The sequence below is a fragment of the Strix aluco genome, chromosome 26, assembly GCF_031877795.1.
Source record: "Strix aluco isolate bStrAlu1 chromosome 26, bStrAlu1.hap1, whole genome shotgun sequence".
Lineage (NCBI taxonomy): Eukaryota > Metazoa > Chordata > Aves > Strigiformes > Strigidae > Strix > Strix aluco.
The window spans coordinates 2,219,677-2,240,845 of record NC_133956.1 but is presented as its reverse complement, the minus strand read 5'-3'; the positions used below and the strand labels follow the sequence as shown (position 1 = coordinate 2,240,845).

Sequence of the window (21,169 nt, the reverse complement as noted above, 5' to 3'; positions counted from 1 at the left end):
TCTGTTCTAGAAGCCTCATGGCTGTATTAACCCAATCCTCGGCTTAGGCTAACACACTCTCCCTCCCAACACAATTTACTAATTCAGGCTCAGTGCTGAACACTCGCTCTTTTTCGTCCAGGAGTAGCTCCACAGACTTCTACCACCCTGGCCCTGCCTCTGTGTGCCAGGTCAGAGCCAGGCTCCACGTATTCACTGCCTGCTCCTGCTCTGCCTTCTCAAGTGGTCTGTCAAGCTGAGAAAAGCATGTGTGTATTTATATAACTCCATACACTCATTTTCTGAAACAAACACCCAAGAAACCTTGGGGGCCAAGTTCCTTTCTGCCCTGCAAAGCAGCAGGCAGCCTGCTGATCACTGGAAAAAACTCCCTGAAGTGGTGCTGGAAACCTTGGCCTCTGTGCATTTATTTTGGAATTACAGCTTCTCTTTTAATTAAAAGGGCTTTCAGCTGTGACCTGTGTGGGAAAGGTGAGGTGGTTAGCCTAAGGCAGTGAGTCTTCACTGCTTGCTGGTATGCAAAAATGGACCATTTAAGGAAACAGCTAGAAAAGAAAAGTTCTGCATTGACTTTAACAGCACTAACAACCCACCAGATGTGCACACAGAGAAAAAAGCAAATGGTCCAAAACATACCTAACCCCTCACCCCTCTCTGCTATTGGAAGTGCTACAGAGCAAGAAAAATAGTTAAAAAACACAATAAAGGAGGAAAAATTGGATGGCTGGCAGAGCTGATGCCTGAGGTAGATAAGGGCATAATCCTGCTAGCACCGGCCCCCACCCTACCAGCAGCACCCAGCTGAGCACCGGACAGTTTCCCAGCTAAGGCCCATCTTGGGTGCATTGCTGGGGTCAGCGAAAGAGCAGCCAAGGATTCAGTTCTTTATGCTTTGTGTTCTCTGGGGTTCAAGGACTTAGGACTTAAAGGAGGAAAAATATCACCTCTCCCTCTCTTTCCCCAGTACAGCACTTGGTCTGCAAGAATTGTGCAAAGGAGGAGGCTGGGATAAAGGTCAGTGCTCTTGGGAAGTGCACTGGGAAATCTTCAATAAGCAGTCTTGAACTTCTTTAGAAGGTTTTCATATGAACCCTTAAGTAAACCACACAAAACTCAGTCCACAGGCCCAAAGGATGAAAGGCTGAAACAGCCCTGTTGGGGCTTGAAAAGAGAACTTGGACATTTGAGCTTTGATGCCTCGGACGCAGATCCACCCTCCAGCATGCAGGGTCCTCTACCATACGCGCTCTTCAGAAAGGAGCCCACGCAAGGTTACTGAAGAACTCCCACTGGGATCACCGGGAGGTGCCATCGTTGCCACACGAAGAGACTAGACAGGAACACAATCTTCCTGCAATAAGAGCCCCCAGAGCTACAATAGTCTTTTACCAGGGACTGTTTTTATTTACCAATGTTAAATCAACAGAAGGTGAACGTTGTTGAAGAAATAAAGCAGACAAGAATTATTACAGTCACCCTGGACTGCTTCATGCTGAAAGCACAGCACGTGAGAGTTGACAGTTGGAGACAGTCCTCACCATAGCATGAGACTCACACACCACCTCAAAAGACACCCCTTGTTTTTCAACTGTTCAAAACGTTTGCCTTGACTAGGCTGAAATATGTTCAACATCAACTCACTGAGAACATGCTTCAACACCTCAGGGGTTGAAGCTTTATTCAAAGTGCACGTTCCCAGGCTGCCTCCAGCGATGCTTTTGTTTCCAAAGAAACTTTCAGTCCAATTACAACACAACGATTCAAAAGGAGGCCAAGAACAGAGAGCTGGAGCCTCTTCTCTCCCCAGAAATGCCCATCTGGGTGCTCTCAGGGTGACCCCAAAGCCATACCTTCACACCTGGGCAGTGGGTGGTCCCAGTTCCTGTTGGTGCCGTGCTGGCAGGTCAGGACGGGGTGGCCGATCAGCTGGTAGCCAGGCAGACACTCAAAAGAGATGGACTGGCCAACGTTGTAACCGGCTCCTCTTACAACACCATTAGCAAAAGGTTCAGGGTCAGGGCACTCCTGCAGCTCGTAGGCTGAAAAAATAAATAGGGAGGAACATTTCATACTTCATATTTTCTCACAAAAGCAGGAACAGTACACTCTCCGTGCTGCTTGGCTACTTCCTCCTCACACAATGACTTAATTGAAGGAGATAAACTTTAACGAACCATGTGCACATCTGCATGGAGGCTGAGGGAAAATCCTGCTGCTGCTCTGCAGCAGCCTCAGCCACGAGCCCTGGGGTCTGCCCTGGTCTGCCGGCGTCTCAGAGCCTGTGTGCACAGTCACCCCGCGCTTCACTTCTAATTGGGAAATCTGCCTTGGTTTTCAACAAAACGTAGACAACCCTGATGACGAATGCAAGTCAATTGGTTAACATGTTCCACCTGGCATTATAAATTATTGGTCAGCCTTGCTAGAGCTAATTTGCATAGCAATTTCCATGAGATTACCCAGAGTGCCTCACAGATCACATTCCTTCCTAAACTGTGCAGCAGCGCATGAATTATATGGTGCATGAACAGGACAGCCAAGACAAAATTAATGTTTTCAATTAAGTATGAGTAGCGGCTTTTATTGCTATTTCTGGGGAGTCAGCCCTTTGTCAGTCCTTGGCTGTATCGTGTGGCTGGAGACACAGGCTCCATCTTTCCCCACTTCTCAGCTATCTCTCTGAGGCAGGAGCTGGACTGCCTGGCTCCCAGCTGCTGCACAGCAAAGCCCGTCCTAACTGTACTGAGCGTGGAGAACACGACCTGCCCTTGGCATCCTTTGCTCCTTCACAGTCCCACGTGCCAAGGACCGGTGGACAGAGAAGACCAAAAGGTTTTGCAAAAATCACTCCTCAAGGTAGAGCTGCGGATCAAGCTGGACTAAAAGTTGATGTTTTCAAGAGGGCAAAGCCTCACCCAGGCAGCCCCAATCCAGCACCTTCAGAGAGCAGCAAATCCACTACGGGACGGAGCATTCCCAGGGCCTCGCTCCACGGACTGCAGAGATCGAGGCGGCTGCTGCTCAGAGAACATCATGTCCAGACCTGGGGAGTGCCTGAGGACTCAAGCTGGGTAAGAAGACAGCCACCTCCATTCCCATCATCTCCAAAAGCGGCACTGAGGGCATCTTTTGATTTTAGTAACTTACTTCTCTCCTTTCACTCCAGGTATCCATGCCAGCCCCGTTGTGATGTTATTTGGCTACTTACTTACTCGGTTCCCTCCACCAGCCTGCCTCAGCTCAAGGCTAAACTGCAGCTAAGGATGTGTTTGGACTTCAGCTGAGACAGAAAAGCAGCTGCAAAACCCCAGAGCAAACTCATGGCTGCTGAGGACTCTTCTATTTGCACATGACAGTTGACAGAGCCAAGATCTAAGTGAATCTGGCTGGAATTAATTCAAAGGCATTTCACTGTCACAGAGCACTCTAGGAACATTTGTTATTTGCCGTAGGCATAAGTCCGGGTGAACAGATCCCAGTTATTAGGATTAAGCATGGCCTTCATGTAACACCTTTCCACTCATTTGGATTAAGTCCTCATGGAATTAATTCAACAGAACAGCAACAACCGTGACGCCAACCCTCCCTCCACCGCCCACACCATTAGCACCCGGGGACAGGATTGTCCCACCGCTGCTCGTTCTGTGGCCTCCTTACCTTGGTATTCCAACTTGAAGCCTGGCTTGTTCTGCGAGTGGTCGCTGTGGAAGTACACCGTAGTTTCATGAGATGTCGACAGGAGGGAACCAGGGATTTCGGTGCCGCTGAACCGCCCGATGACGTTACTGGTGTCGTACGGCCCGTTGCGGATTTCGACAAAGTCATGGTTCGGCTCAGTGGAGAAGTTTAGGAACTGGATGTGAGCACCTGGAGAGGAGGAGTGAACAGTCTGCCTCCAAAGCCACCCCCAAGCCTCAGCACATCAGCACCGCTCGCCCAGTGACGCCCAGTATAGCCTGGCCAACCAGCAGGAGTATGTTCACTATGGTGGAGGTAGAGGGTGCCCGTAGTTTCTCAGACGAGCTCAGGCTATTAAAACCCACAGTTTCATGCTGCTGGAGTTCCTGTGCCTCTCCCTCTGCCTGACACCAGAGAAATGAGGAAGGCAGGCACAGAGCTACACGGATCTCCCCTCGCCAAAGTGAGCGTAGCCAGCTCAGATGCAGGACAGACTGAGCCGGGCGTTCCGTTTCCCCAGCAGCACATGGCAGCTACACCAGGAGGAGGAGAGTTAATTCAGGAAATCTGGACAGTCAGCACTTCTTCCAGGCATGCAACAATTCCACCTCCTGGCAATTAGGCACTCTGATGGGGCTGGCGTGGAGAAGAGCTGAGCTGGAGCTGTGCAAATTTCTCTCTTACTATGGGCTGGGAAGATCCTAATTGCGAATGTGCTGACGCCTGTGTGAGCTCTAGCTGAGGTAGGATATAATCAGACACAAGCTTTGACTTGTTATGTTTATAAAGGGTGATGCAACTGGCGATGTTTTAAGGCTACTACAAACGTGAATAGTTAAGAAGCACACAAGCACACTAAGGAGGGTGTTACAGCTGATTCAGAGGCATGCCCACAAACCCCTATCAACCTGTTACACTCCATGGTGACCTGTAATCACCTTCTGAAAAAATACTTCTCATTTCATAGCACCATATAAATGCGTCTTTAAAGGAAAGTGGGATGAGGAGGTCAAATGACAAGAGTTGCTGTAACAGATCTTGGCAAGCAACGCATCCAGCATTGACTGAACAGGGACAGCATCTTCCTATCACCTCCCTTGTGATTGCCTCAAACCAAACCCCAGCTGTCTCACCGAACCCCACTGGCAGCAATATCCTCCATGTGCAGTCCAGGTTGCTTGGATAATTTCCTGGGAATCCTGGGCTCAGGAGCACTCCTTCCATCTCTTCTGCTGTTCCTCCACACTGGGCTGTAAAATCAACAGCGTTAATGGTCAGGATCACTTACAGGTCTCTCCGGAGGATGGTGATGGCTGGCCAGCTGTGCGGGAAATAAAGAAATTAAAAACTAAGAAGAAAAAAAGGAAAGGCTGCTATGGAACTAGCAGAGTTTGCCAGGCACTGCGTGGCCACATTACTAATGCATGTGCCTTTCTCCTGCCCGCTGGAGATAAAAGCCTGGGCCCAGAGATCCAGTTTTGGCAATCACAGTGGGAGAGACAGATCTGAGCTGCAAGAGAAGAGATGAACACTCTGTTCTGTCCACAGACACTGTAACAGTGCACATCATGCACACAGCACTTGTTTGAATTTTTAACCACCTAAAAAAATTATTGTGTAGAAACAGACTGATCCTATTTTGACTCCAGTTACCACTACTTTTTCTGGTTAGCTGAGCTACCTTGACTGTTCTACTTGTCAATCTCTGGGCAATTACTGATAAATATAGAACAGAGTGTTTGCACACTGAGGTAAATTCCCTACCAAGAAGCGATCCACAGATGACAGCAGAAAATATGTTTACAAAAGGCATCACAAAATTTAAACACAGATAGCATCTTCTCATGCTTATCTGGATGACCTCTACCTTGTTACGGTAATACCATCAAGCAGAATACACCCAGGTGTACTCCTAACATGTTCTGACAGCCAAGGTACAGATTCCCTTTGTCCAATATCTCATTATGTGTATACTTGCTACTAACAAGGTTTCTCCCAGAAGATTTCTCTTTCTTTTTGCTCTTAATGGCTCTTTAATAGAACTCCTTCTAAATTATTTAGAAGTCAAGCATCTGGATGAAGTAGACCAGAAGAAAGTCAGCACGCTTGGCCAGGGAAGAAAGCTGTTCTCTGAACAGGGGAGCAACCCAAGCCCGCGTTCCCACGTGGCCAACAGCCAGCGGTGCTCTGGACAGTGTTTAGACACATCAGCGCCCGATTAGCACAGGACAACGAGCCACAGGACCGTCAGCATGGGGTGGTGCAGCATCCCCATCAAAGGTGATGGTCACTCATGATGATCTCGATGTGTTTATGCCTCTCTGAAGCTGGAAGACCTTTTTCAGCCAAGTGTGATCCAAGCTGAGGGATGTGACAGGCAGGTGGGTGGGTGTTTGTACCACTGCACTTGGTCACGACTGCCCAAAACCAGAGATCTGAATGAAACCCCACTGGTGTTCACACTGTGACAGTGCCTAGCAGGCACAGCCCAGTCAGGCAAAACCCTGGTGAACAGAGAGACTGATGCCGAGGAAAAGAAGAAAACTTGAAACCTGTAGTTACTCAGCTAGTCATCCCAGCTAGATGACAATACTGGGATCCTCCTGCAGGCTGGGATCCCCCAACTCTAATGCTGAGCTGAAGGGCTTCTGATTTCTTTCAGAGCAACTCCCATGGGTATGAGTCCTTTAGTTCAGTCATTCTGCTGTAAATGTCTCTATTTATTCCTGGCCTGCAGATCATCAGATAAAAGAACTGTTAGCTCTTATAATTACTTTAAAGCAAAATGATGTAAGCTAGAACAGCAGGAGCCTGAAATAACTGTTAACTAAAGCTATTAAATGCATAAATGTCTCTCTCAAAGCTGTAAAATGTGCAATATGAATATTAAACACCTAGATTTGCTAAAAGCAAAATATTGAAAATAATCAAAAAACTCCAGCAAGTTCCCTTCACCTCTGTGCCTCTTCACCTAGGGCTTACTTCTTTCACGGTGAAAATCGACTGCCCAGCCCTCCTCTCTTACGGCCTGAGACACTTGGCAGTCCCAGCCCTGCTCCTCAGAGGGTGTCACGGGCAAAGAGCCGTCCTGACAAGCGACCTGGCTCTTGCTGGTCACATAGGACCTGCTAGACACTGAAGTGGGGACAGCAGGCACCAAGTGGTGCAGTTCGGAGAGCCTGGGAGGTAAACAGCCTTCAGTAAAAGACGCAGTTTTAGTGATACCAAGATGCATTTCATAAAAACAAACCACAGTCTTGAAATCTTTGCTTAAGATGGAAAGAAAACCCCTCAACCCATAAAACCAATCTACTTTCAATATAAAGAAGTTTTAGGTTTTCCCTTTCGAATAAATTTTTGTTGAGGAAACCTTTTCTGTATTTTACATTTTATACTATAACCACATTTTAAACATTCAAAATAAAGCATTCCGGGCAGCCCACAGGGACGTTCTTGTTGGCATTTCCTCTGCAACAAATGAAGATTTTTCCACACTCTCACTTCCAAAACAAACCTGCATTTCTCTAACTCAGACCTTTGCCTTTTTTTTTTTTTTTTTTTTAGAAAAGTGCTGTAAGTATCTGCTAGGTATGAAAGAACCAGAGTCCTACCGATGCAAAGCGGTGGTGGGTAATTCCAGCGGCGGACAGTGCCTGGCATGCAGGAAATGTGAGAGTGGCCCTGGAGGAGAGGAAAACAAGACGTGGCATTTGTAGGGTGTCCCTGTATCCCGACGTTTGCTGTCGTCCCTTTTGCTGGAGAACGTTCAGTACCTGAAGCGCGTAGCCTGGCTCACACTGGAAAGACACGACGTCGTTCACTAGGTAGCGCTCGCCGATCTTCAGGCCGTTCCCAGGAACGGGGGGCTCCGGGCAGCTGGACAGACCCACGGCTGCGAAGGCAAGAGGGAGGTGAGCGCTCGGGGAGCGGCAACGGGGTCTGCGCTGAAGGCGGGAGGAACGGAAACACAGCCCTTCGTTTTATCCCATTCCTCTGTTTACCAACCACCTCCACCACAGACACTGGCTGGGAAAGTCCCGTGGCCTTTGGACTCTCCCCCAAGACACCCCTGACTGTGCACTATTCCCCTGTGTTACAGGGTATGTCCAGGATCCAGAGGTTTCCACGTCTGGTGCCTTCACTTTACCTGGAACACACCTTTTTTTCATGTACAAAGGCATCACAAATCACTTTGTGATTCGTGGTCAAAAATGCTTTTGACTGAACCCTAACGACTTGATGGGAGAGCTGGATCTGTGACAGCACGTCCACTGCAAAGCAAAGACCGACTCGTTCTCAACGTTTCACAAACCCAAACACCCGCCCCGAGCCCTCCCCACGCGAGGGCCGTACCCGTGTGACGCCTTCGCTGACCAGGCCCCATCCGACAGCAGATCGGAGGATGCGAGAGGGAACTATCCGCTGTCCCTCGCTGCCAGTATCGAGGGCATACGGTATGTGCTGTATGTAATTTGTCCCTTTCCGGGCAGAAGCAGCACGGTTTCATTCTCCGACCCTACTCTTCCTGTTTTCAATTACAGATTAAATTTACCATGAGATATAAGCAGCAGTAAGTGCCACCGGTCCTTGACGGTGCCTGCAGAAGAGCCTACGAAAATTTCATTCAATCCCATTTCCATCTGAGCTACATTTACAACTGGGAATATCCTGCTGCAAACCCAATTAGCAATCCCCGAAGTCGCGTATCGGGTGACTTGCTCTCCTTTACACACATGCCACCCCCTCTTCCTCCTGCAAAACCAAACGGAGATAAAACAACGACTGGCGTCTGCAGTCACCTCGCACCCACCGCGGCTCAGCTGCCTGCCAGCACCTCCCTCGCTCTCAGTGCTGGCAGCTGCCACTAAAAGATAACCTTCTGCATCACTGCAAGGGCTAATGCTCTGCTTAAACCCTACAGTCTGAGGTTGAGCCGAAAGCAGATGACAAACAGAGAGGAGAGAGAAGATGCTGACTCTCCTCCTGAACCCGAGTCATGCTTCCCAGCAAGAAAACATGTAGCCCCCTCTCCATACATGGGTGTATTGCTTGACCTTCAGAGGGACAAGAGAGAAAACAGCTTTAAATGACCTCCCATTCAGATCAGTGGGCACTGAGTTTCACTCAGTCCTAAATTCTTTTTGCTCTGCTTTCTCTTTCGAGCATAAAGGTAAGAGCTTTGCTTGGGGAATCCAGTGAGGGAGAAAGAAGGGGAGGAAACAAACTCTGGTGTTTTAGCTCATCTCTCAAAACTTCCTCGCAGCACCTTTAACTGAACAAAGACAAAACCTGGGGCTCAGAACTGTGAAATTCCAATTGTACAAGCAAAGCAAAAAAAAAAATTATTTCCAGCTGCCCTGAAAAATCAACATCTATTAATTTTCTCAGCGGAGAAACCAAACAAGCCTGATGACCCCAAGCCTCATAAAAAACTTGAACATGATTGTAGCAATGGGGTAAAACGATCCTCAAAGAACTTATTGATTGAAACAGAAATGGAGAAGAAACAGAGTGGCATTAAGGGAATTTCTAAAACAACATCCATTTCTCCAGCTCCCAGAGAGCAATCCGGGGCACACTTCCTCTCCCCAGTCTTGTTGGTTGCTGTAATCTTGCTGGATCCATTAATATGCAAGGTTTCAATCTGCAAACCCAGTGAAACCTGGAAAGCTCAGTACTGGTTGGCCCTCTGAAAGCACAGTCTCTGCAGTCAAACAGCTATACAATTTCTGTGGATGTTTTACAAAATGAAATGCACTTTCAAATCTATTTACTGCTTTGGAAAAATAAACAGAACATTGGTTGGCTTCAAACACAAGATTTGTGATCAGAACCAATTATCAGACACGGTGTCCAGCACAAAACAATTCTGTCTGCGCTGCCCCAAGGAGGATTGTTGAACAGAGACAGCAGCGCCAGCGCATCAGCTCACCGTCACTGCTACCAACGCGGGAGCAGAGCCAGACCCCCCCCACGCCAGAACCACTCCCCAGCGCTGCACAAAGACCAGGCTGGCTCCTGGCCTTGTCGCACCCATGTCTTCAGTACACTGCAAATGCACAAGCCTGCTTGCCTTCCCGCCTGCCAGCAACACATTCAATTCAGATGTGCTGAATAGAGCCGAGAGCTGCCATTCTGCACCTGCTTGCTCGTTGGCTGGCTGTGCTGCTGGACTCGATGTGAATCACTCAAGCTCCCAGTACAGTACCAGCAGCGAGGTAACAGCCACCACCACTGTGACCCGCTGCAGCTTGGCTGCAGCACCCCTTTCCTGAACAGATATCTGCTCCAATAGCAGGAATCAAAACACAGTCGTGGGGGAGAAGGAATTTTTGGCATCCTTATCCAAACCTGACAGCCCTTTCCCAAGAGACTCTCCTCCCTGCCATGTCTTCCAGTTTTAGTCAGGTTTGTTCTCTTACCACCGAGGACTTCTTTTTTTAAATACTGTGTCTGCATATCATCATGTACAGTGATGTTCTCAGGCCTGTATACCCAAGAACTGAATGCAGCCTTGCATTAGATGCACTAGAAGCAAAGTGCTGCCACTCTGCGAGGGTATCAGCGTAATTCATAATGAATGAACCCACTGAAAATGTCCAACACAACAAATGGGGAGAAAGGAGCGGGTGTCCGTCCTTCGGGCAGTGCCTCCTTTGGAACATCGCCTCAAAGCTTCCCATTTAGCTCATGTCTGTGAACCTCCCCGAGCTGGAGACTGCAAAAGGAGGGTGGCCACGCTTTCGTCTCAGTCACGAGGGAAATGATGCTGTGCAGTGTCTGGATGCTGCAGCTCCGAACGCAAAGCAGACAGAGATCTGGCAGCAAAGGCAGCAGACAGTGTCCTGGCTGTATGGACAGAAGCACGATTGCCTGCCTCTACTCAACACTCACTAGTCAGCACCTAAAATACCATACGCAGTTTTGCACCCCACAACGTAAGAAAAACATTGATGAAGTGGTCTGAGGTCAGCAGAGGAGCACCAGGATGGCCGGGGGCTGCAGCACTCATCCTGTGAGGAGAGGCTGCCCAGGGTGTTTTGGCAGTCTCCATCCTTGGCGTTCTTCAAGCACAGACTGCATGAAGAAGTGTAAAGTCAATAATCTAGTTTTATCTCATATCTGACCCTGTTTTCAGCAGCAGGTTCAATGAGATGATCTCTGAGGGCCCTTCCAACTGGAATTATCCTATAAAGCCCTGCATGCTGTTTCCAGCCATGACCCACTCCGAATGCCTAGGAAAGACTGTGGAGCAGGCAGTCCCTCCCAACCTCTGTCCAGCATCATTTTAGGCACTTCTTGAGCAAAGATTACAGTACTGTGTTGAACAGGCCAACTCTCCATGAATTTTTAATACTGTGGCCTCCACAACTCCTGTGCTACAACAGAGAAACCAAACAGGTGCAGCAAAGCACATCAGCAGCAAGATGAGGGTCACCCCGTGACCTCACATCTCCTCTGTTCTCAATTTACACTCACTCCCTCTCTGCGACTTGAGAGCAGGGAACCACATATGCACGGGCCTTAAAGCTCACTGTCCCTTCCCCACTAAGCAGCTTCCACTTCTACAAGGCAATGGCTCCGTAACCATTTCCCCATCGCTCAGAGGAACTGAAAGATCAAGGCTAAATTGCTCTTACTTTTGTATTCCAGGTGAAAGCCAGCAGCAGAGACGCTGATATCCGAATAGAAATGCAGATAGAGCTGGTTTGAAGTGCTGTTCAGCAGCGCAGGCACTGTAGTTCCTGGGGAAACAAGAGGTGCACAAAGATATTGAAGAGGAATCTTTTTTCCTCCTCCATGTCCTCGGAGACTAGCTGCAGAAGAGCCTGAGAACAGAAAGTCCTTTAACTTAACAAGCTCTGTTGGTTTTGATCAGGTTCTAATGAGGCCAATTGAGAAATACCCAAGGCCTCTCCGCAATGGCCTTTTCAAAGTCTACTGGTGAGTTGCATCATGTGAAGTTTTAGCTCTTAAGAGACCAGACAGACTAAAAGCATCGAGAAGGGAACCAGTGATGAGAAACAGCGTGGGTGGAGCACAGGTCCCCCCGAGGTCCCGACTCCTTCTCCTGCCTCATTCCCTGGAAGCTGGTGCAGCACCAGGTCAGGGCAGTTCTATCCCAAACGCAGCCCTGGGAAGAGAGTCTGCACGACCCTTCTCCTTACCCAGCTCAAAGCACTTTGAACATATTTGTTCACTAAATAAGCAAGATTCAGGGCCATCGGTTTGCAAGTGGCTCTATTATTTGAAAGCTTTACAATGCTCTTGGGCTGCTCGCTACTCCCTGCTCCGCTAAAAGCCACGGTCCCCACTGCCGAGCAAATGAAAGGTTGTTTTGTTGCCCTTCATCCACTTCGGTGCAAATCTGCCAGGTCAGGTTAACCTGCCAAGTGCAGTGGTCTGAGCTAACCCCACACAAACCAGCAGCGCTGCGGGAACTCCCACTGCCAGGCTGCAGCAAAAAACCCAAACATAACCCACTGGTTTTGTGTTTAAGGCTCTCTATCAACACTTTCTGCAGGAAGACAGGAGTCAAATTCCTAATTCAATGAAGTATATGATTCTCCTTAAGCACGTGCTTAAATCTATTCTATGTTTTTGAAGCACTTAAACCTATACTTAATTTTACGTACATGCTGAAGTCCAGCTGACATGAACATGAATTAAGCACACACTGATGGGCTTCACCGAACATGATGCTGAACACGTACCAGAGAAACTTCCCAGCATGGTGGCTGTGTTATCTCCTCCATCGAACACTTCCAGGGAATCCCAGTTCTGCTCAGTAACAAAGCTGATCACCTGGATCTGAAGAGAAGAAAGAAAAAAGTAACAGTACAGCTCCTGCAATCATGCTACTAAACCAAAATATCATCAATGAAAGGGCCACTAATAAAGTTAATGTCACACCCTGGGGCTGTAATTTTTGAAGCTTAAGTCAGCACTGCCATGTATCTGTGCAAAACTTGGAGACCGACTGCCCTGACTACCACCATCTGGGTTACACAGCCATTTTCCAGCAAACTCCACACTCCAAACTTCCCTATCAGAAGCACTGTCTGCTGCTGCTGCTACAAAGGGAGAGCTCCTGTAATTTCACAGCTAATTTACAGCAGCTGAGAATCTGAACCTTTTTTTCTGTTTTAAGAAATCCCTGAAGACTTTTGCAACACTTTCAAGTGAAAGCAACCACCAGCAACCCAAGAGCTAAAATAGAGACACACCCACATTAAACCACAAGATTTTTTAATCCAGTGAAGCTTCTGCAACTGCCTTGTTTCTCAGCTTTTTGTCAGATCACTCAAGTTGCATTTTCAAATTTCCTACCTCTCTCTGCCATGTCCCGTAAGGTTTGGAGGCTTAAGGAAGTCACTTGACTCCATTAGTTAGAACATCAGTGCAACCCTCAAAGGAGTAATATCATGAGATCTGATAAATCTGCATTTACACTGAAAAGCAGCCCTTATACTTGAACAAAGATCTACATGCAATTACAGACATTTGCTTTCCTTGATTGTTATGAAAATAGATTCTGCCTTTATTCCTAAGTACTGGGAGTTCAAAGTATTCAGTGTCCCATTAAGAAAATAAGCTGTGCTGTAGATCAAGTTTGATCAGTCTGAATCAGACAGCAAACCTGAGAGAAAGCCAACAGGATTTGGAAATAAACAGCTTTCATCTGTAAGCTCTAGATGAAACTTTCAAACACTGGATACCTCAAATTAAGCTTCTAGGCCAACAACCTAAAAAAGGACCTTAAAAAGGCAAAGCAGGAGCATAAATGACTTGTACAACTTGGCTCCAAACAAAAGCCTTCATTTCTTGGCACGCAGCAGAAGCTGCAGTTGTTTGGCACTACTGCCGGCAGGTTTGGGGAGAACAACACAACTTTGGTGATTTGGGCAGGTAGATCTCCCTTTACTTCCAGCCTTCACACATCTGCTTATGGCAGAGCCTCAGTTCTTTGCGTTCTCTTTGGATGAAGATTTCCTGCTAAGCCTAATGCTTCTGATCTGCAGTTGTCCCGTTGAATTCAATAGAATCCCTCCCGCAAGCACCGAGCTCGGCAGGACACAGTCACTGGACCAAACGCTGCGAGATTTCAGTGCCCTGCAAACCTTGACTGCACGCACACACACGCCCGTGCACGCGCACACACTCGTGTACAGACACTTCCCCTGTCCTCTGGTAACTCTGTGAAACCCCTCTCCCCTTCTCCTGCAGTGTTCTTACCCTGTATTTACACATCCACTCCAAATACCTCGCTTGCCTTTGCCCTGCTAAACATAAAACACACACACATTTTAAAAAAAATAATCAAACCCCATTATTTCTGCCATTTTAACCTTTTTCCTCCTTGATTTACTCTGAATAAAGCAGGCTATAAAGTTCCTGCAAAGTTTTTTTTTTTTTTCCAAAAAATAAGTGGAGTTCATCTAGCAGAAATTGCAGTGACCCCTGCGGAGCCATTACTGATCACACTGACCAAGTCAATACCTTTCCAGCCTGCATAATTACACCCCTATCGTGATTTACATTACTGAAAGGGAACATGGATTGAGAATGTGCATTCTATTTGCTCTTACATTTTCTAAATTATTTATTCTCCTCCCCCCCAACATAACGGAATAAACATTCTTAAGGTCCTAATTCTAGTCTGACATGTGGATTCACAAGGGATCTGCATCTATTTACTGCCATGTATATAAATTAATTCACTCAGGAAGGTTTGCTACAGGAATGAATAATTCATGGCAGAAAGGGCTAGCTCGTACACTGATTACCTAAAAATCCTACTAGTGGCTTGCTGCTACCAAGAAAGCTTTAATTTCACCTCCTCCTCTGATTTACAGTTGTTTAAGCTTTAATTGTTGTACAAAACGAGGGTAAACTGATGCTTAAATTAGTATCTAGAAACTGAGAACATCTCGCACACAGAGCGGGGTCAGGGGACGCGCAGCCACTGTGCGGGCGCACGGCGGGTCCAGCTCGGCGGCCGTCACCCTGCCTCTGGGCTGCCCCTCAACCGGCAGCTCCTACACAGGGCTTCACTGTGGCTCTTGGACTTCCTGGGGGCCAAAACCTTTCGCCGTGCCTTTTCCCCCCAGAGAAGACTTCCAGCGGAAGGCCCAGCGTCACAAGCTGACGTGACGTGGTTTGATGCCGAGGGAAGGCGTCATCCCGCCAGCGGCCCGTGTCCGAGGGGCGGCAGGTCCCCCACACAGCTGCAAGAGGAGACCCCAGCGCCAGCACGGGTCCATACAGGTTTCACCGAGCACCACGGTCCAGCCCTTCACCAAAAACCTCCCACTCTAAACCCAGAAACTGAATTTACAGCTCGGCAGTGTTAGAGCTCAGCCACGGGATACACGTTTTTGTTGGCATGCATTCCGTATGAAACCCCCAAATCTCTATTTCCCTCACAAGAGATCACATCCAGTGAAGGGGGAGGAGGAAGGAAAAAAAAAAAAAACCCACAACACTTGGCATTACATTTTCCAGTTTTACAGGAGATCGCTGCATTTGCACAACCAAAGAGGTGAGAAACAAGTACTTATTAATGAAGACGTGCTTTTAACAGCCCGCTGCCATAGCCGCTCTCCTCTAAGCTTAGCAGACACGTGCAAAAACAGCTCCGCAGGCTGAGAAGTGGCAGCGAGGGTTTGCATTCAGGACACGGCGGTGCAGAATACAGACATCTATTTACATTGCTTTAAAAATTAAGTGAATTATCACCTCCTGATCCCAGGAGTCCCGAGGAACTTGCAAACTGCCTCAACTGTTCAGACGTTTGGCTGAGCTAAATGGATGCTCCTGCCATTTGGGGGGTTTTGAGAACGGGTGAAATTTCAGATAAACAGGAAAGTATCGAGAGTGAGCTCTGAGGCTTTTGAAATGGCTCCAAAAACAAAGAGGAGAGCGGGATTTGCTGGACTGGACACAGCAAAAGCCTGGCAGAGGGCTCAAAATATTACTCCAGGCTTGTGCTGCTTCGCTGAGAAGCCCCCAGTGCTGCTCTCACCAGCTTTGCCCACCCCAGCCCCAGGTTCAGGTGTTGGTTCCGAGTTATGATGGTGGCACCAGGCAGAGCTGTAATCCAGCAAGGCAGAGCTGATGTTTCAATAAAACTGTTGAGAGAAACACAACTGCTGCGTGCCAACAGCTGCGAGCGCTGCAGAGAGGGAGGAACCCACCTACAAATCCATTAGCCAAATACACGGATAGAGAAATGAAAGCACTTAATGAACAAAACCCTTGCAGACAAAGTGGTGTGAAGAAGAAGAAAGAAACCCTCTGATAATGAAGCCTGTGGGATGAATGAACCTGTTCAAGAATCCATCTCCGCTGCGTCAACCAATGTCAGCGTAACGCACGGCGAGACGTGTTCTGCGAGGACAAGGCACATATGTGCTGAATGGGAACGTTATCTAGAGTTTGGTCTCTGATGCTGGGCTTAATTCTCAACATTCTCTAGTTTGCAGGATTATTTCTGCAGAGGAATGATAAGGACCACAAAAAGACCTGAAGAGAGAGCTCATTTACCTGGAGACAATGAACAGCAAAGCTGTAATTGTATAATCATACCGCTGCAACTCTGCTGGCATAACAAATCCAGGCAGGCACTTTGAGCAAGCAACCCTTCCTTGGTGTAGCTTACAGTGCTTTCAACATTGCATAATTAAGCAGTATAAAGATATATACCCAAAATACTACAATTATTTTGTTACACCAGAACAGCCACATGGCTCCAGTTGATTTCTCATGGGGAGCGCCTCCAGGATGCAAAAATCCCCCGCAATATTACCCACTTTTGGCAGTCATAGTGTAAAGGAATGTCTGATTCCAGAGAATTACACACTGAATCCATCTCTCTCCTGTGAGGAGCAGCAACTTCACAGCACGTGGCCTCTAAGCGCACCAGATACTGTGCGTTGTCCTCTCCAGACCACGCCGCAGGGGCAGCTGCTGCCACCTTACCTGTATCCCTGCTCCTTCGGGGACCGTTATCTTCCACACGCAGTTGAGGCTGTTCAGGTACGGCTCAGGGAAGCCAGGGGACAGGATGGTTCCTTTGCGTTCAGTCAAATTCCCCCCACATGGCACTGAAATAAGCAAAGTCCTATTTGAAAGGGAAAGGACTTGGCTTTATACTAAAAACATTCTCTTTAAAACATCTGTCCACGGACAAAAAAGCAAGCAGAATTGGCTCATGATTTAAGGATAAGATTTGTAGGAATAATCCTTTCAGTAACTCTCTCATACCATTTCTAACACAAGCAGCACTTAGGTGTGGGGAATGCTGGGTACATCTGCCCACGAGGCTGCTTCTTTAGGAACTGCTCTCTGCTAAAGAAGATGAAAGCAGCTTTCAGACAGATCTAATTTATTCTAGAGGTGCGATTCCCAGATCTCACAATGAGTACCTGGATCGGAAGGTCCCTTCCCTGACAGTCGGGGTTAACTGCCCTTGTCCACAGGCAGACCTGGCTTTTGCATGTAAGAGGTATGAGATACGCATTTTTTTGTGCTGTTGCTGGTTTGGTTTTTGTTGGTTGGTTTGTGGGTTGTCTTTTTGTGGGTTGTTCGGTTGTTTTTTTTAACCATCCCAAAGAATGCAATTTATTTTTCTAGAACAAACCGCTGAACTGTTTTGTCTTCTCTGCCCCTCCAGACCCGAAGACACTTACCCACACAGGTGGGTACCGAGACGTTCCACTGCGCCAGCGCCCCGGGCATGGTGAGGCACTCGATGCTGCGGGAGCCCTGCAGCACGTAGCCAGCGCTGCACTCGAACCGCACCACCGCGCCCACCGCGAAATCGCTGCCCAGCCGCCGGCCGTAGCGCGGCTCCGGCACCGAGCTGCACTGCGTGGCGCTGGTCCGAGGAACCGCTTCCAGCGGCGACGCCAAACCAGCGGGGGAGCGTGGAATTGCAGAGCGAAAAGAAAAGAAAAGACAAAATGGTTAGAGCAAACATTTTGGAAATATTAAGCACCAGATTAAAGCTCTGTTAAAAACAACACAGGAATCTGATTCCACCTAAACCCCAAAGAGAAGCTGAATCCAAACATGACCACTGAGAAGAAAATGAAATGACGTTTCACTCAAACTTCTGTCAATTCAAGTGATACCTGAAATAAAGGTCCATCACAGAACCATGCATGCTTCCTAAGAGGAGACTGTTTGCCTTCAGAAAACTTCTCATCACATCAAAAAGGTCATTTCTAAATAGGAGAAATCAAGGCATTCAGCAATGACCTTCCAAAAGGTTGGTTTGCCATATAATGCTAGAGCCTCAGCAGAAAACCTTTAGGTTTCTCAACTCACTTGGCCTCATTACTATAAAGGACAGCAATTTTAAACAATCTTTCTCATCATGAGAAAGGTAAAAGAAAGAAAAGGGGAATTTAAGTTGAAATTCTGTTGAAACTGCCTGCATTCCTGTTCAATACTGGAAACAACAGTCAAAGAAAGAAATGCAGAGTCTGACAGATAAGTGAGGGGAAAAACAAGTCAAAGAAATGTTTATTGCCAAGGAAGAAATCAATTCACATTTTTCTCTGAGTTGCTTTACAATTTATTAGTGTTTAATGCCCGAGTTGCTGGGAGAGGAAAAATGCGGAGATGATGAGCACATTAGCTATACTGTTTGATTTTAATTTGATTCAGAGAGATGAATGTCAAACCCACTGTCAAAGGCACAACGCAAGATGATCAGCAAGAAACTGAAGTGTCTTAGAGGTCTGGGGAGGGGAACGGAGAGGCAGAAAGGAGCCACTTCTGACAAGGCACTACTTGGGGCAAATCCAAGATAGCCAAAATACTAATGGATCTGTGCCCCTGCCCAGATAACCCCAGCTCAGCCATTTGTGACCGACGAGCGTGTGCTTGGCCTCTCTCCAAACCATGGAAATCCTCATGCCTGTGTGCCTGACCCCCCAGCTCCGCTCTCCAGCTCAGGCTGCTTCAGGCTTCCGACTCCTTCACCTCGGGGGAACTTGCCACACCCACACATCACTGGAAGGGGAGCCTTTGGGAGAGAGAACTCCTCGTTTGTGTAAAAATGAGAGGAAACGCCATTAGAGCCTGGCCAGGCAGATCAAACCAGGGCTGGCTCTTTCTTTTCCTCTTTCTGCTTTCCATGCAGTAATCACTGAAGAGTGCACAGCTCTTAATTAGCATGCAGGAGGGAGGAGGTAATCTTTATGGATTCCATCAAAACCTTTGCTTTGCTGAAATCTTGAAAGATTACTATCAGAACTACAGTTTTTTTACAATAGTGAGGCAGAAATTCAAGAGAATGGATCTCTGGACACTATAAAATCCAAACCATGCTTCACTTCGCCCCTGGAGAAGGCAGAGGATGCCCCTGCTGCCTGTCCCCACTTTACAGTAATGTGCGTGTAAAAGCTTGGCTGAACCACAGATAACTACACAAAGCACGTGGGTGAGAAAGCCCTTCTGTTTTCCCACTATTCTGTGCATCACTTTCTATTTACTACTTTAAAATCTCTAAGGGGGACTCGCCCAATGCAATGCAAGCTGTTACTGAAAGGATCAAGGGGCAAAAGTTTGACAGCAGGAGACCTAAGCCTATGACACTCAGAGATGAAGGATTTTTACAGAGTTGCTAGACAAGTGTTCAGCTGCTTACGCTGAGAAACGTGCTAAAACGCCAGTGGGAGAAATTGCTTGGGTATAAATCTCAAGAACTCACTGTGTACTCAGGGCATGATTCAATGAGATACTTCTGATACTAATCCTGGGACGTGTGAGGGTTGAGGCTGTGTGAAAATGGAAGGTCTGAATATGAAGTGCCTACAGGAGCCAGACAGCCCTGCAAGTTCACTGCTACCGGAATAATCTTAATCTCCTGTGATAGTTCCTCTTCAGACAGAAAGTGTGAAGGTCCCACAGATGCCAAAAGCATTTCAGGACACTTCAAGGCATCACTGAACTTCTGACCATTATCTCGGGACCAAGCTGAGGACATCTCCAGAACAAAACTGTACTCACCTTGGTAGACAAAATGAAAACCTTTGGCTGTAGATTGACCCTTGGAACTAAATTTGATGAGAATCTGATTGGTGGTAGCTAATGGTAACGATTCACCTGGATGAGGGAAAGAGACAAACCAGGATTACAGCACTGGCCACACAAACGGGCTGTGCAGAGCAAGGTGTTAAATGGCAGGCTCTGTTTTTAAGCTTGCTTTTCCCAGCAGCAACGGGGACGCGTTCCCTACCTGTATGAGAGCCCGAGAGGGAGCTGAGGAGCCGGGAGTGCTGGTTGGGGCCATCATGGACCTCAATGATGTCATTGAGCGCGGTCTGGAAGAAGGCAAACTGCCCAAAGACCACTGCGAAGAGAGGGAGCGCTGGTCGGGGGGGCAGCGGGACGAGCCGCGCTGCCATCCCCACACAGCCAGGGCCTGGAGCTGAGGCATCCCAGCTTCTTTTATTTCAGGAGCTTGGCAAAGATAAAAAGGGCCTGACTGACAGCCCTGGAAGATGGGAGCCCTTTATTTATCCACAAAGTAGGCATAACAGAAGCAGCAACCAGCCTCCCCCGTGTTCACTTGCCAGTATGCTTTAACACTGATTCATAGGCCAAAAGGGATTCTTCTATGAATCATCCCATTTGCCTGCCTACATAACACAAGGTATATAATTTCACCAACTGATAATTATTATTTATTATTTGTATTGAACCTCTGTCATGAAGCAGGCTCCCGTTGGGCAAGGCATTGTACAAAACCTGAACAAAATAACAATCCCTGTCCTGAAGAACTTAATTTCTACAGTGAACCTCTCCAGCCAGGGAGGATGGCTGCTAGGGAGAGAGCACACTCACTATTTTATTAACAGTCAGTCCTAAGCCTGCCTACAGAGACTGCTAACGAGGGAGCCATGCAGTGCTCCAGGTCTCACTGCAGACATTTTAAATGCACCCAGGAGCAGGCAGAGCTTATAAAAGGGAAAAAATAATAATGAGAGGATCAGAGCATTTTTTTCACTAGAGCAAAGAGACTTTAGTTATTTATCTTTATTTTTCAGAATATAATAAGTTTTTTTTCCTCCCAAATCTGCACTTAGAAGATTTTTTTCCCCTTTGACTCCTCTCCTGGCTTTGCATTTTCAAGTTGTAAGTGCCCAGTTGCAGTTTCACAAGCTGAGAGGTCTCTTGCTGTGAAATTCATCATCCACCAAGCTACGACATTTGTTTCCTGCACATTGAGGTTTCCAGCACAGCTTTGATGTTGGGAACATTGAAAAAGTGATGATAGCACACCCTGATGCCTGCTGTACACAGAATCTGAGAAGTGAAGGAGATGGGAAATGCATAACATTCACTACTAATGGTTTTCCTGCTTGTTTTTAATGAAGCTATTGAAAGGGAGCAGGTGGAGAAGAGAAACTAATTTAGCTGTCATCCTACCATAGGCAAAAGTCAGACTTAGAGATCAAAACTGTCTAGCCCTCCAGTT

At 47.5% G+C, this 21,169-nt stretch overlaps 1 protein-coding gene across 1 annotated transcript in view; it reads right to left on the bottom strand.

The window, feature by feature from the left end:
* Positions 1-21,169, bottom strand: part of CSMD2 (CUB and Sushi multiple domains 2) — a 305,966-nt gene that overhangs the window by 53,832 nt on the left and 230,965 nt on the right. The window contains 11 exon segments of the mRNA XM_074850802.1: positions 1,851-2,039; positions 3,658-3,867; positions 4,812-4,928; positions 7,290-7,359; positions 7,452-7,570; positions 11,319-11,423; positions 12,393-12,489; positions 16,660-16,784; positions 17,370-17,573; positions 19,699-19,794; positions 19,928-20,041. Coding sequence (XP_074706903.1) covers positions 1,851-2,039; positions 3,658-3,867; positions 4,812-4,928; positions 7,290-7,359; positions 7,452-7,570; positions 11,319-11,423; positions 12,393-12,489; positions 16,660-16,784; positions 17,370-17,573; positions 19,699-19,794; positions 19,928-20,041 — 1,446 coding nt within the window.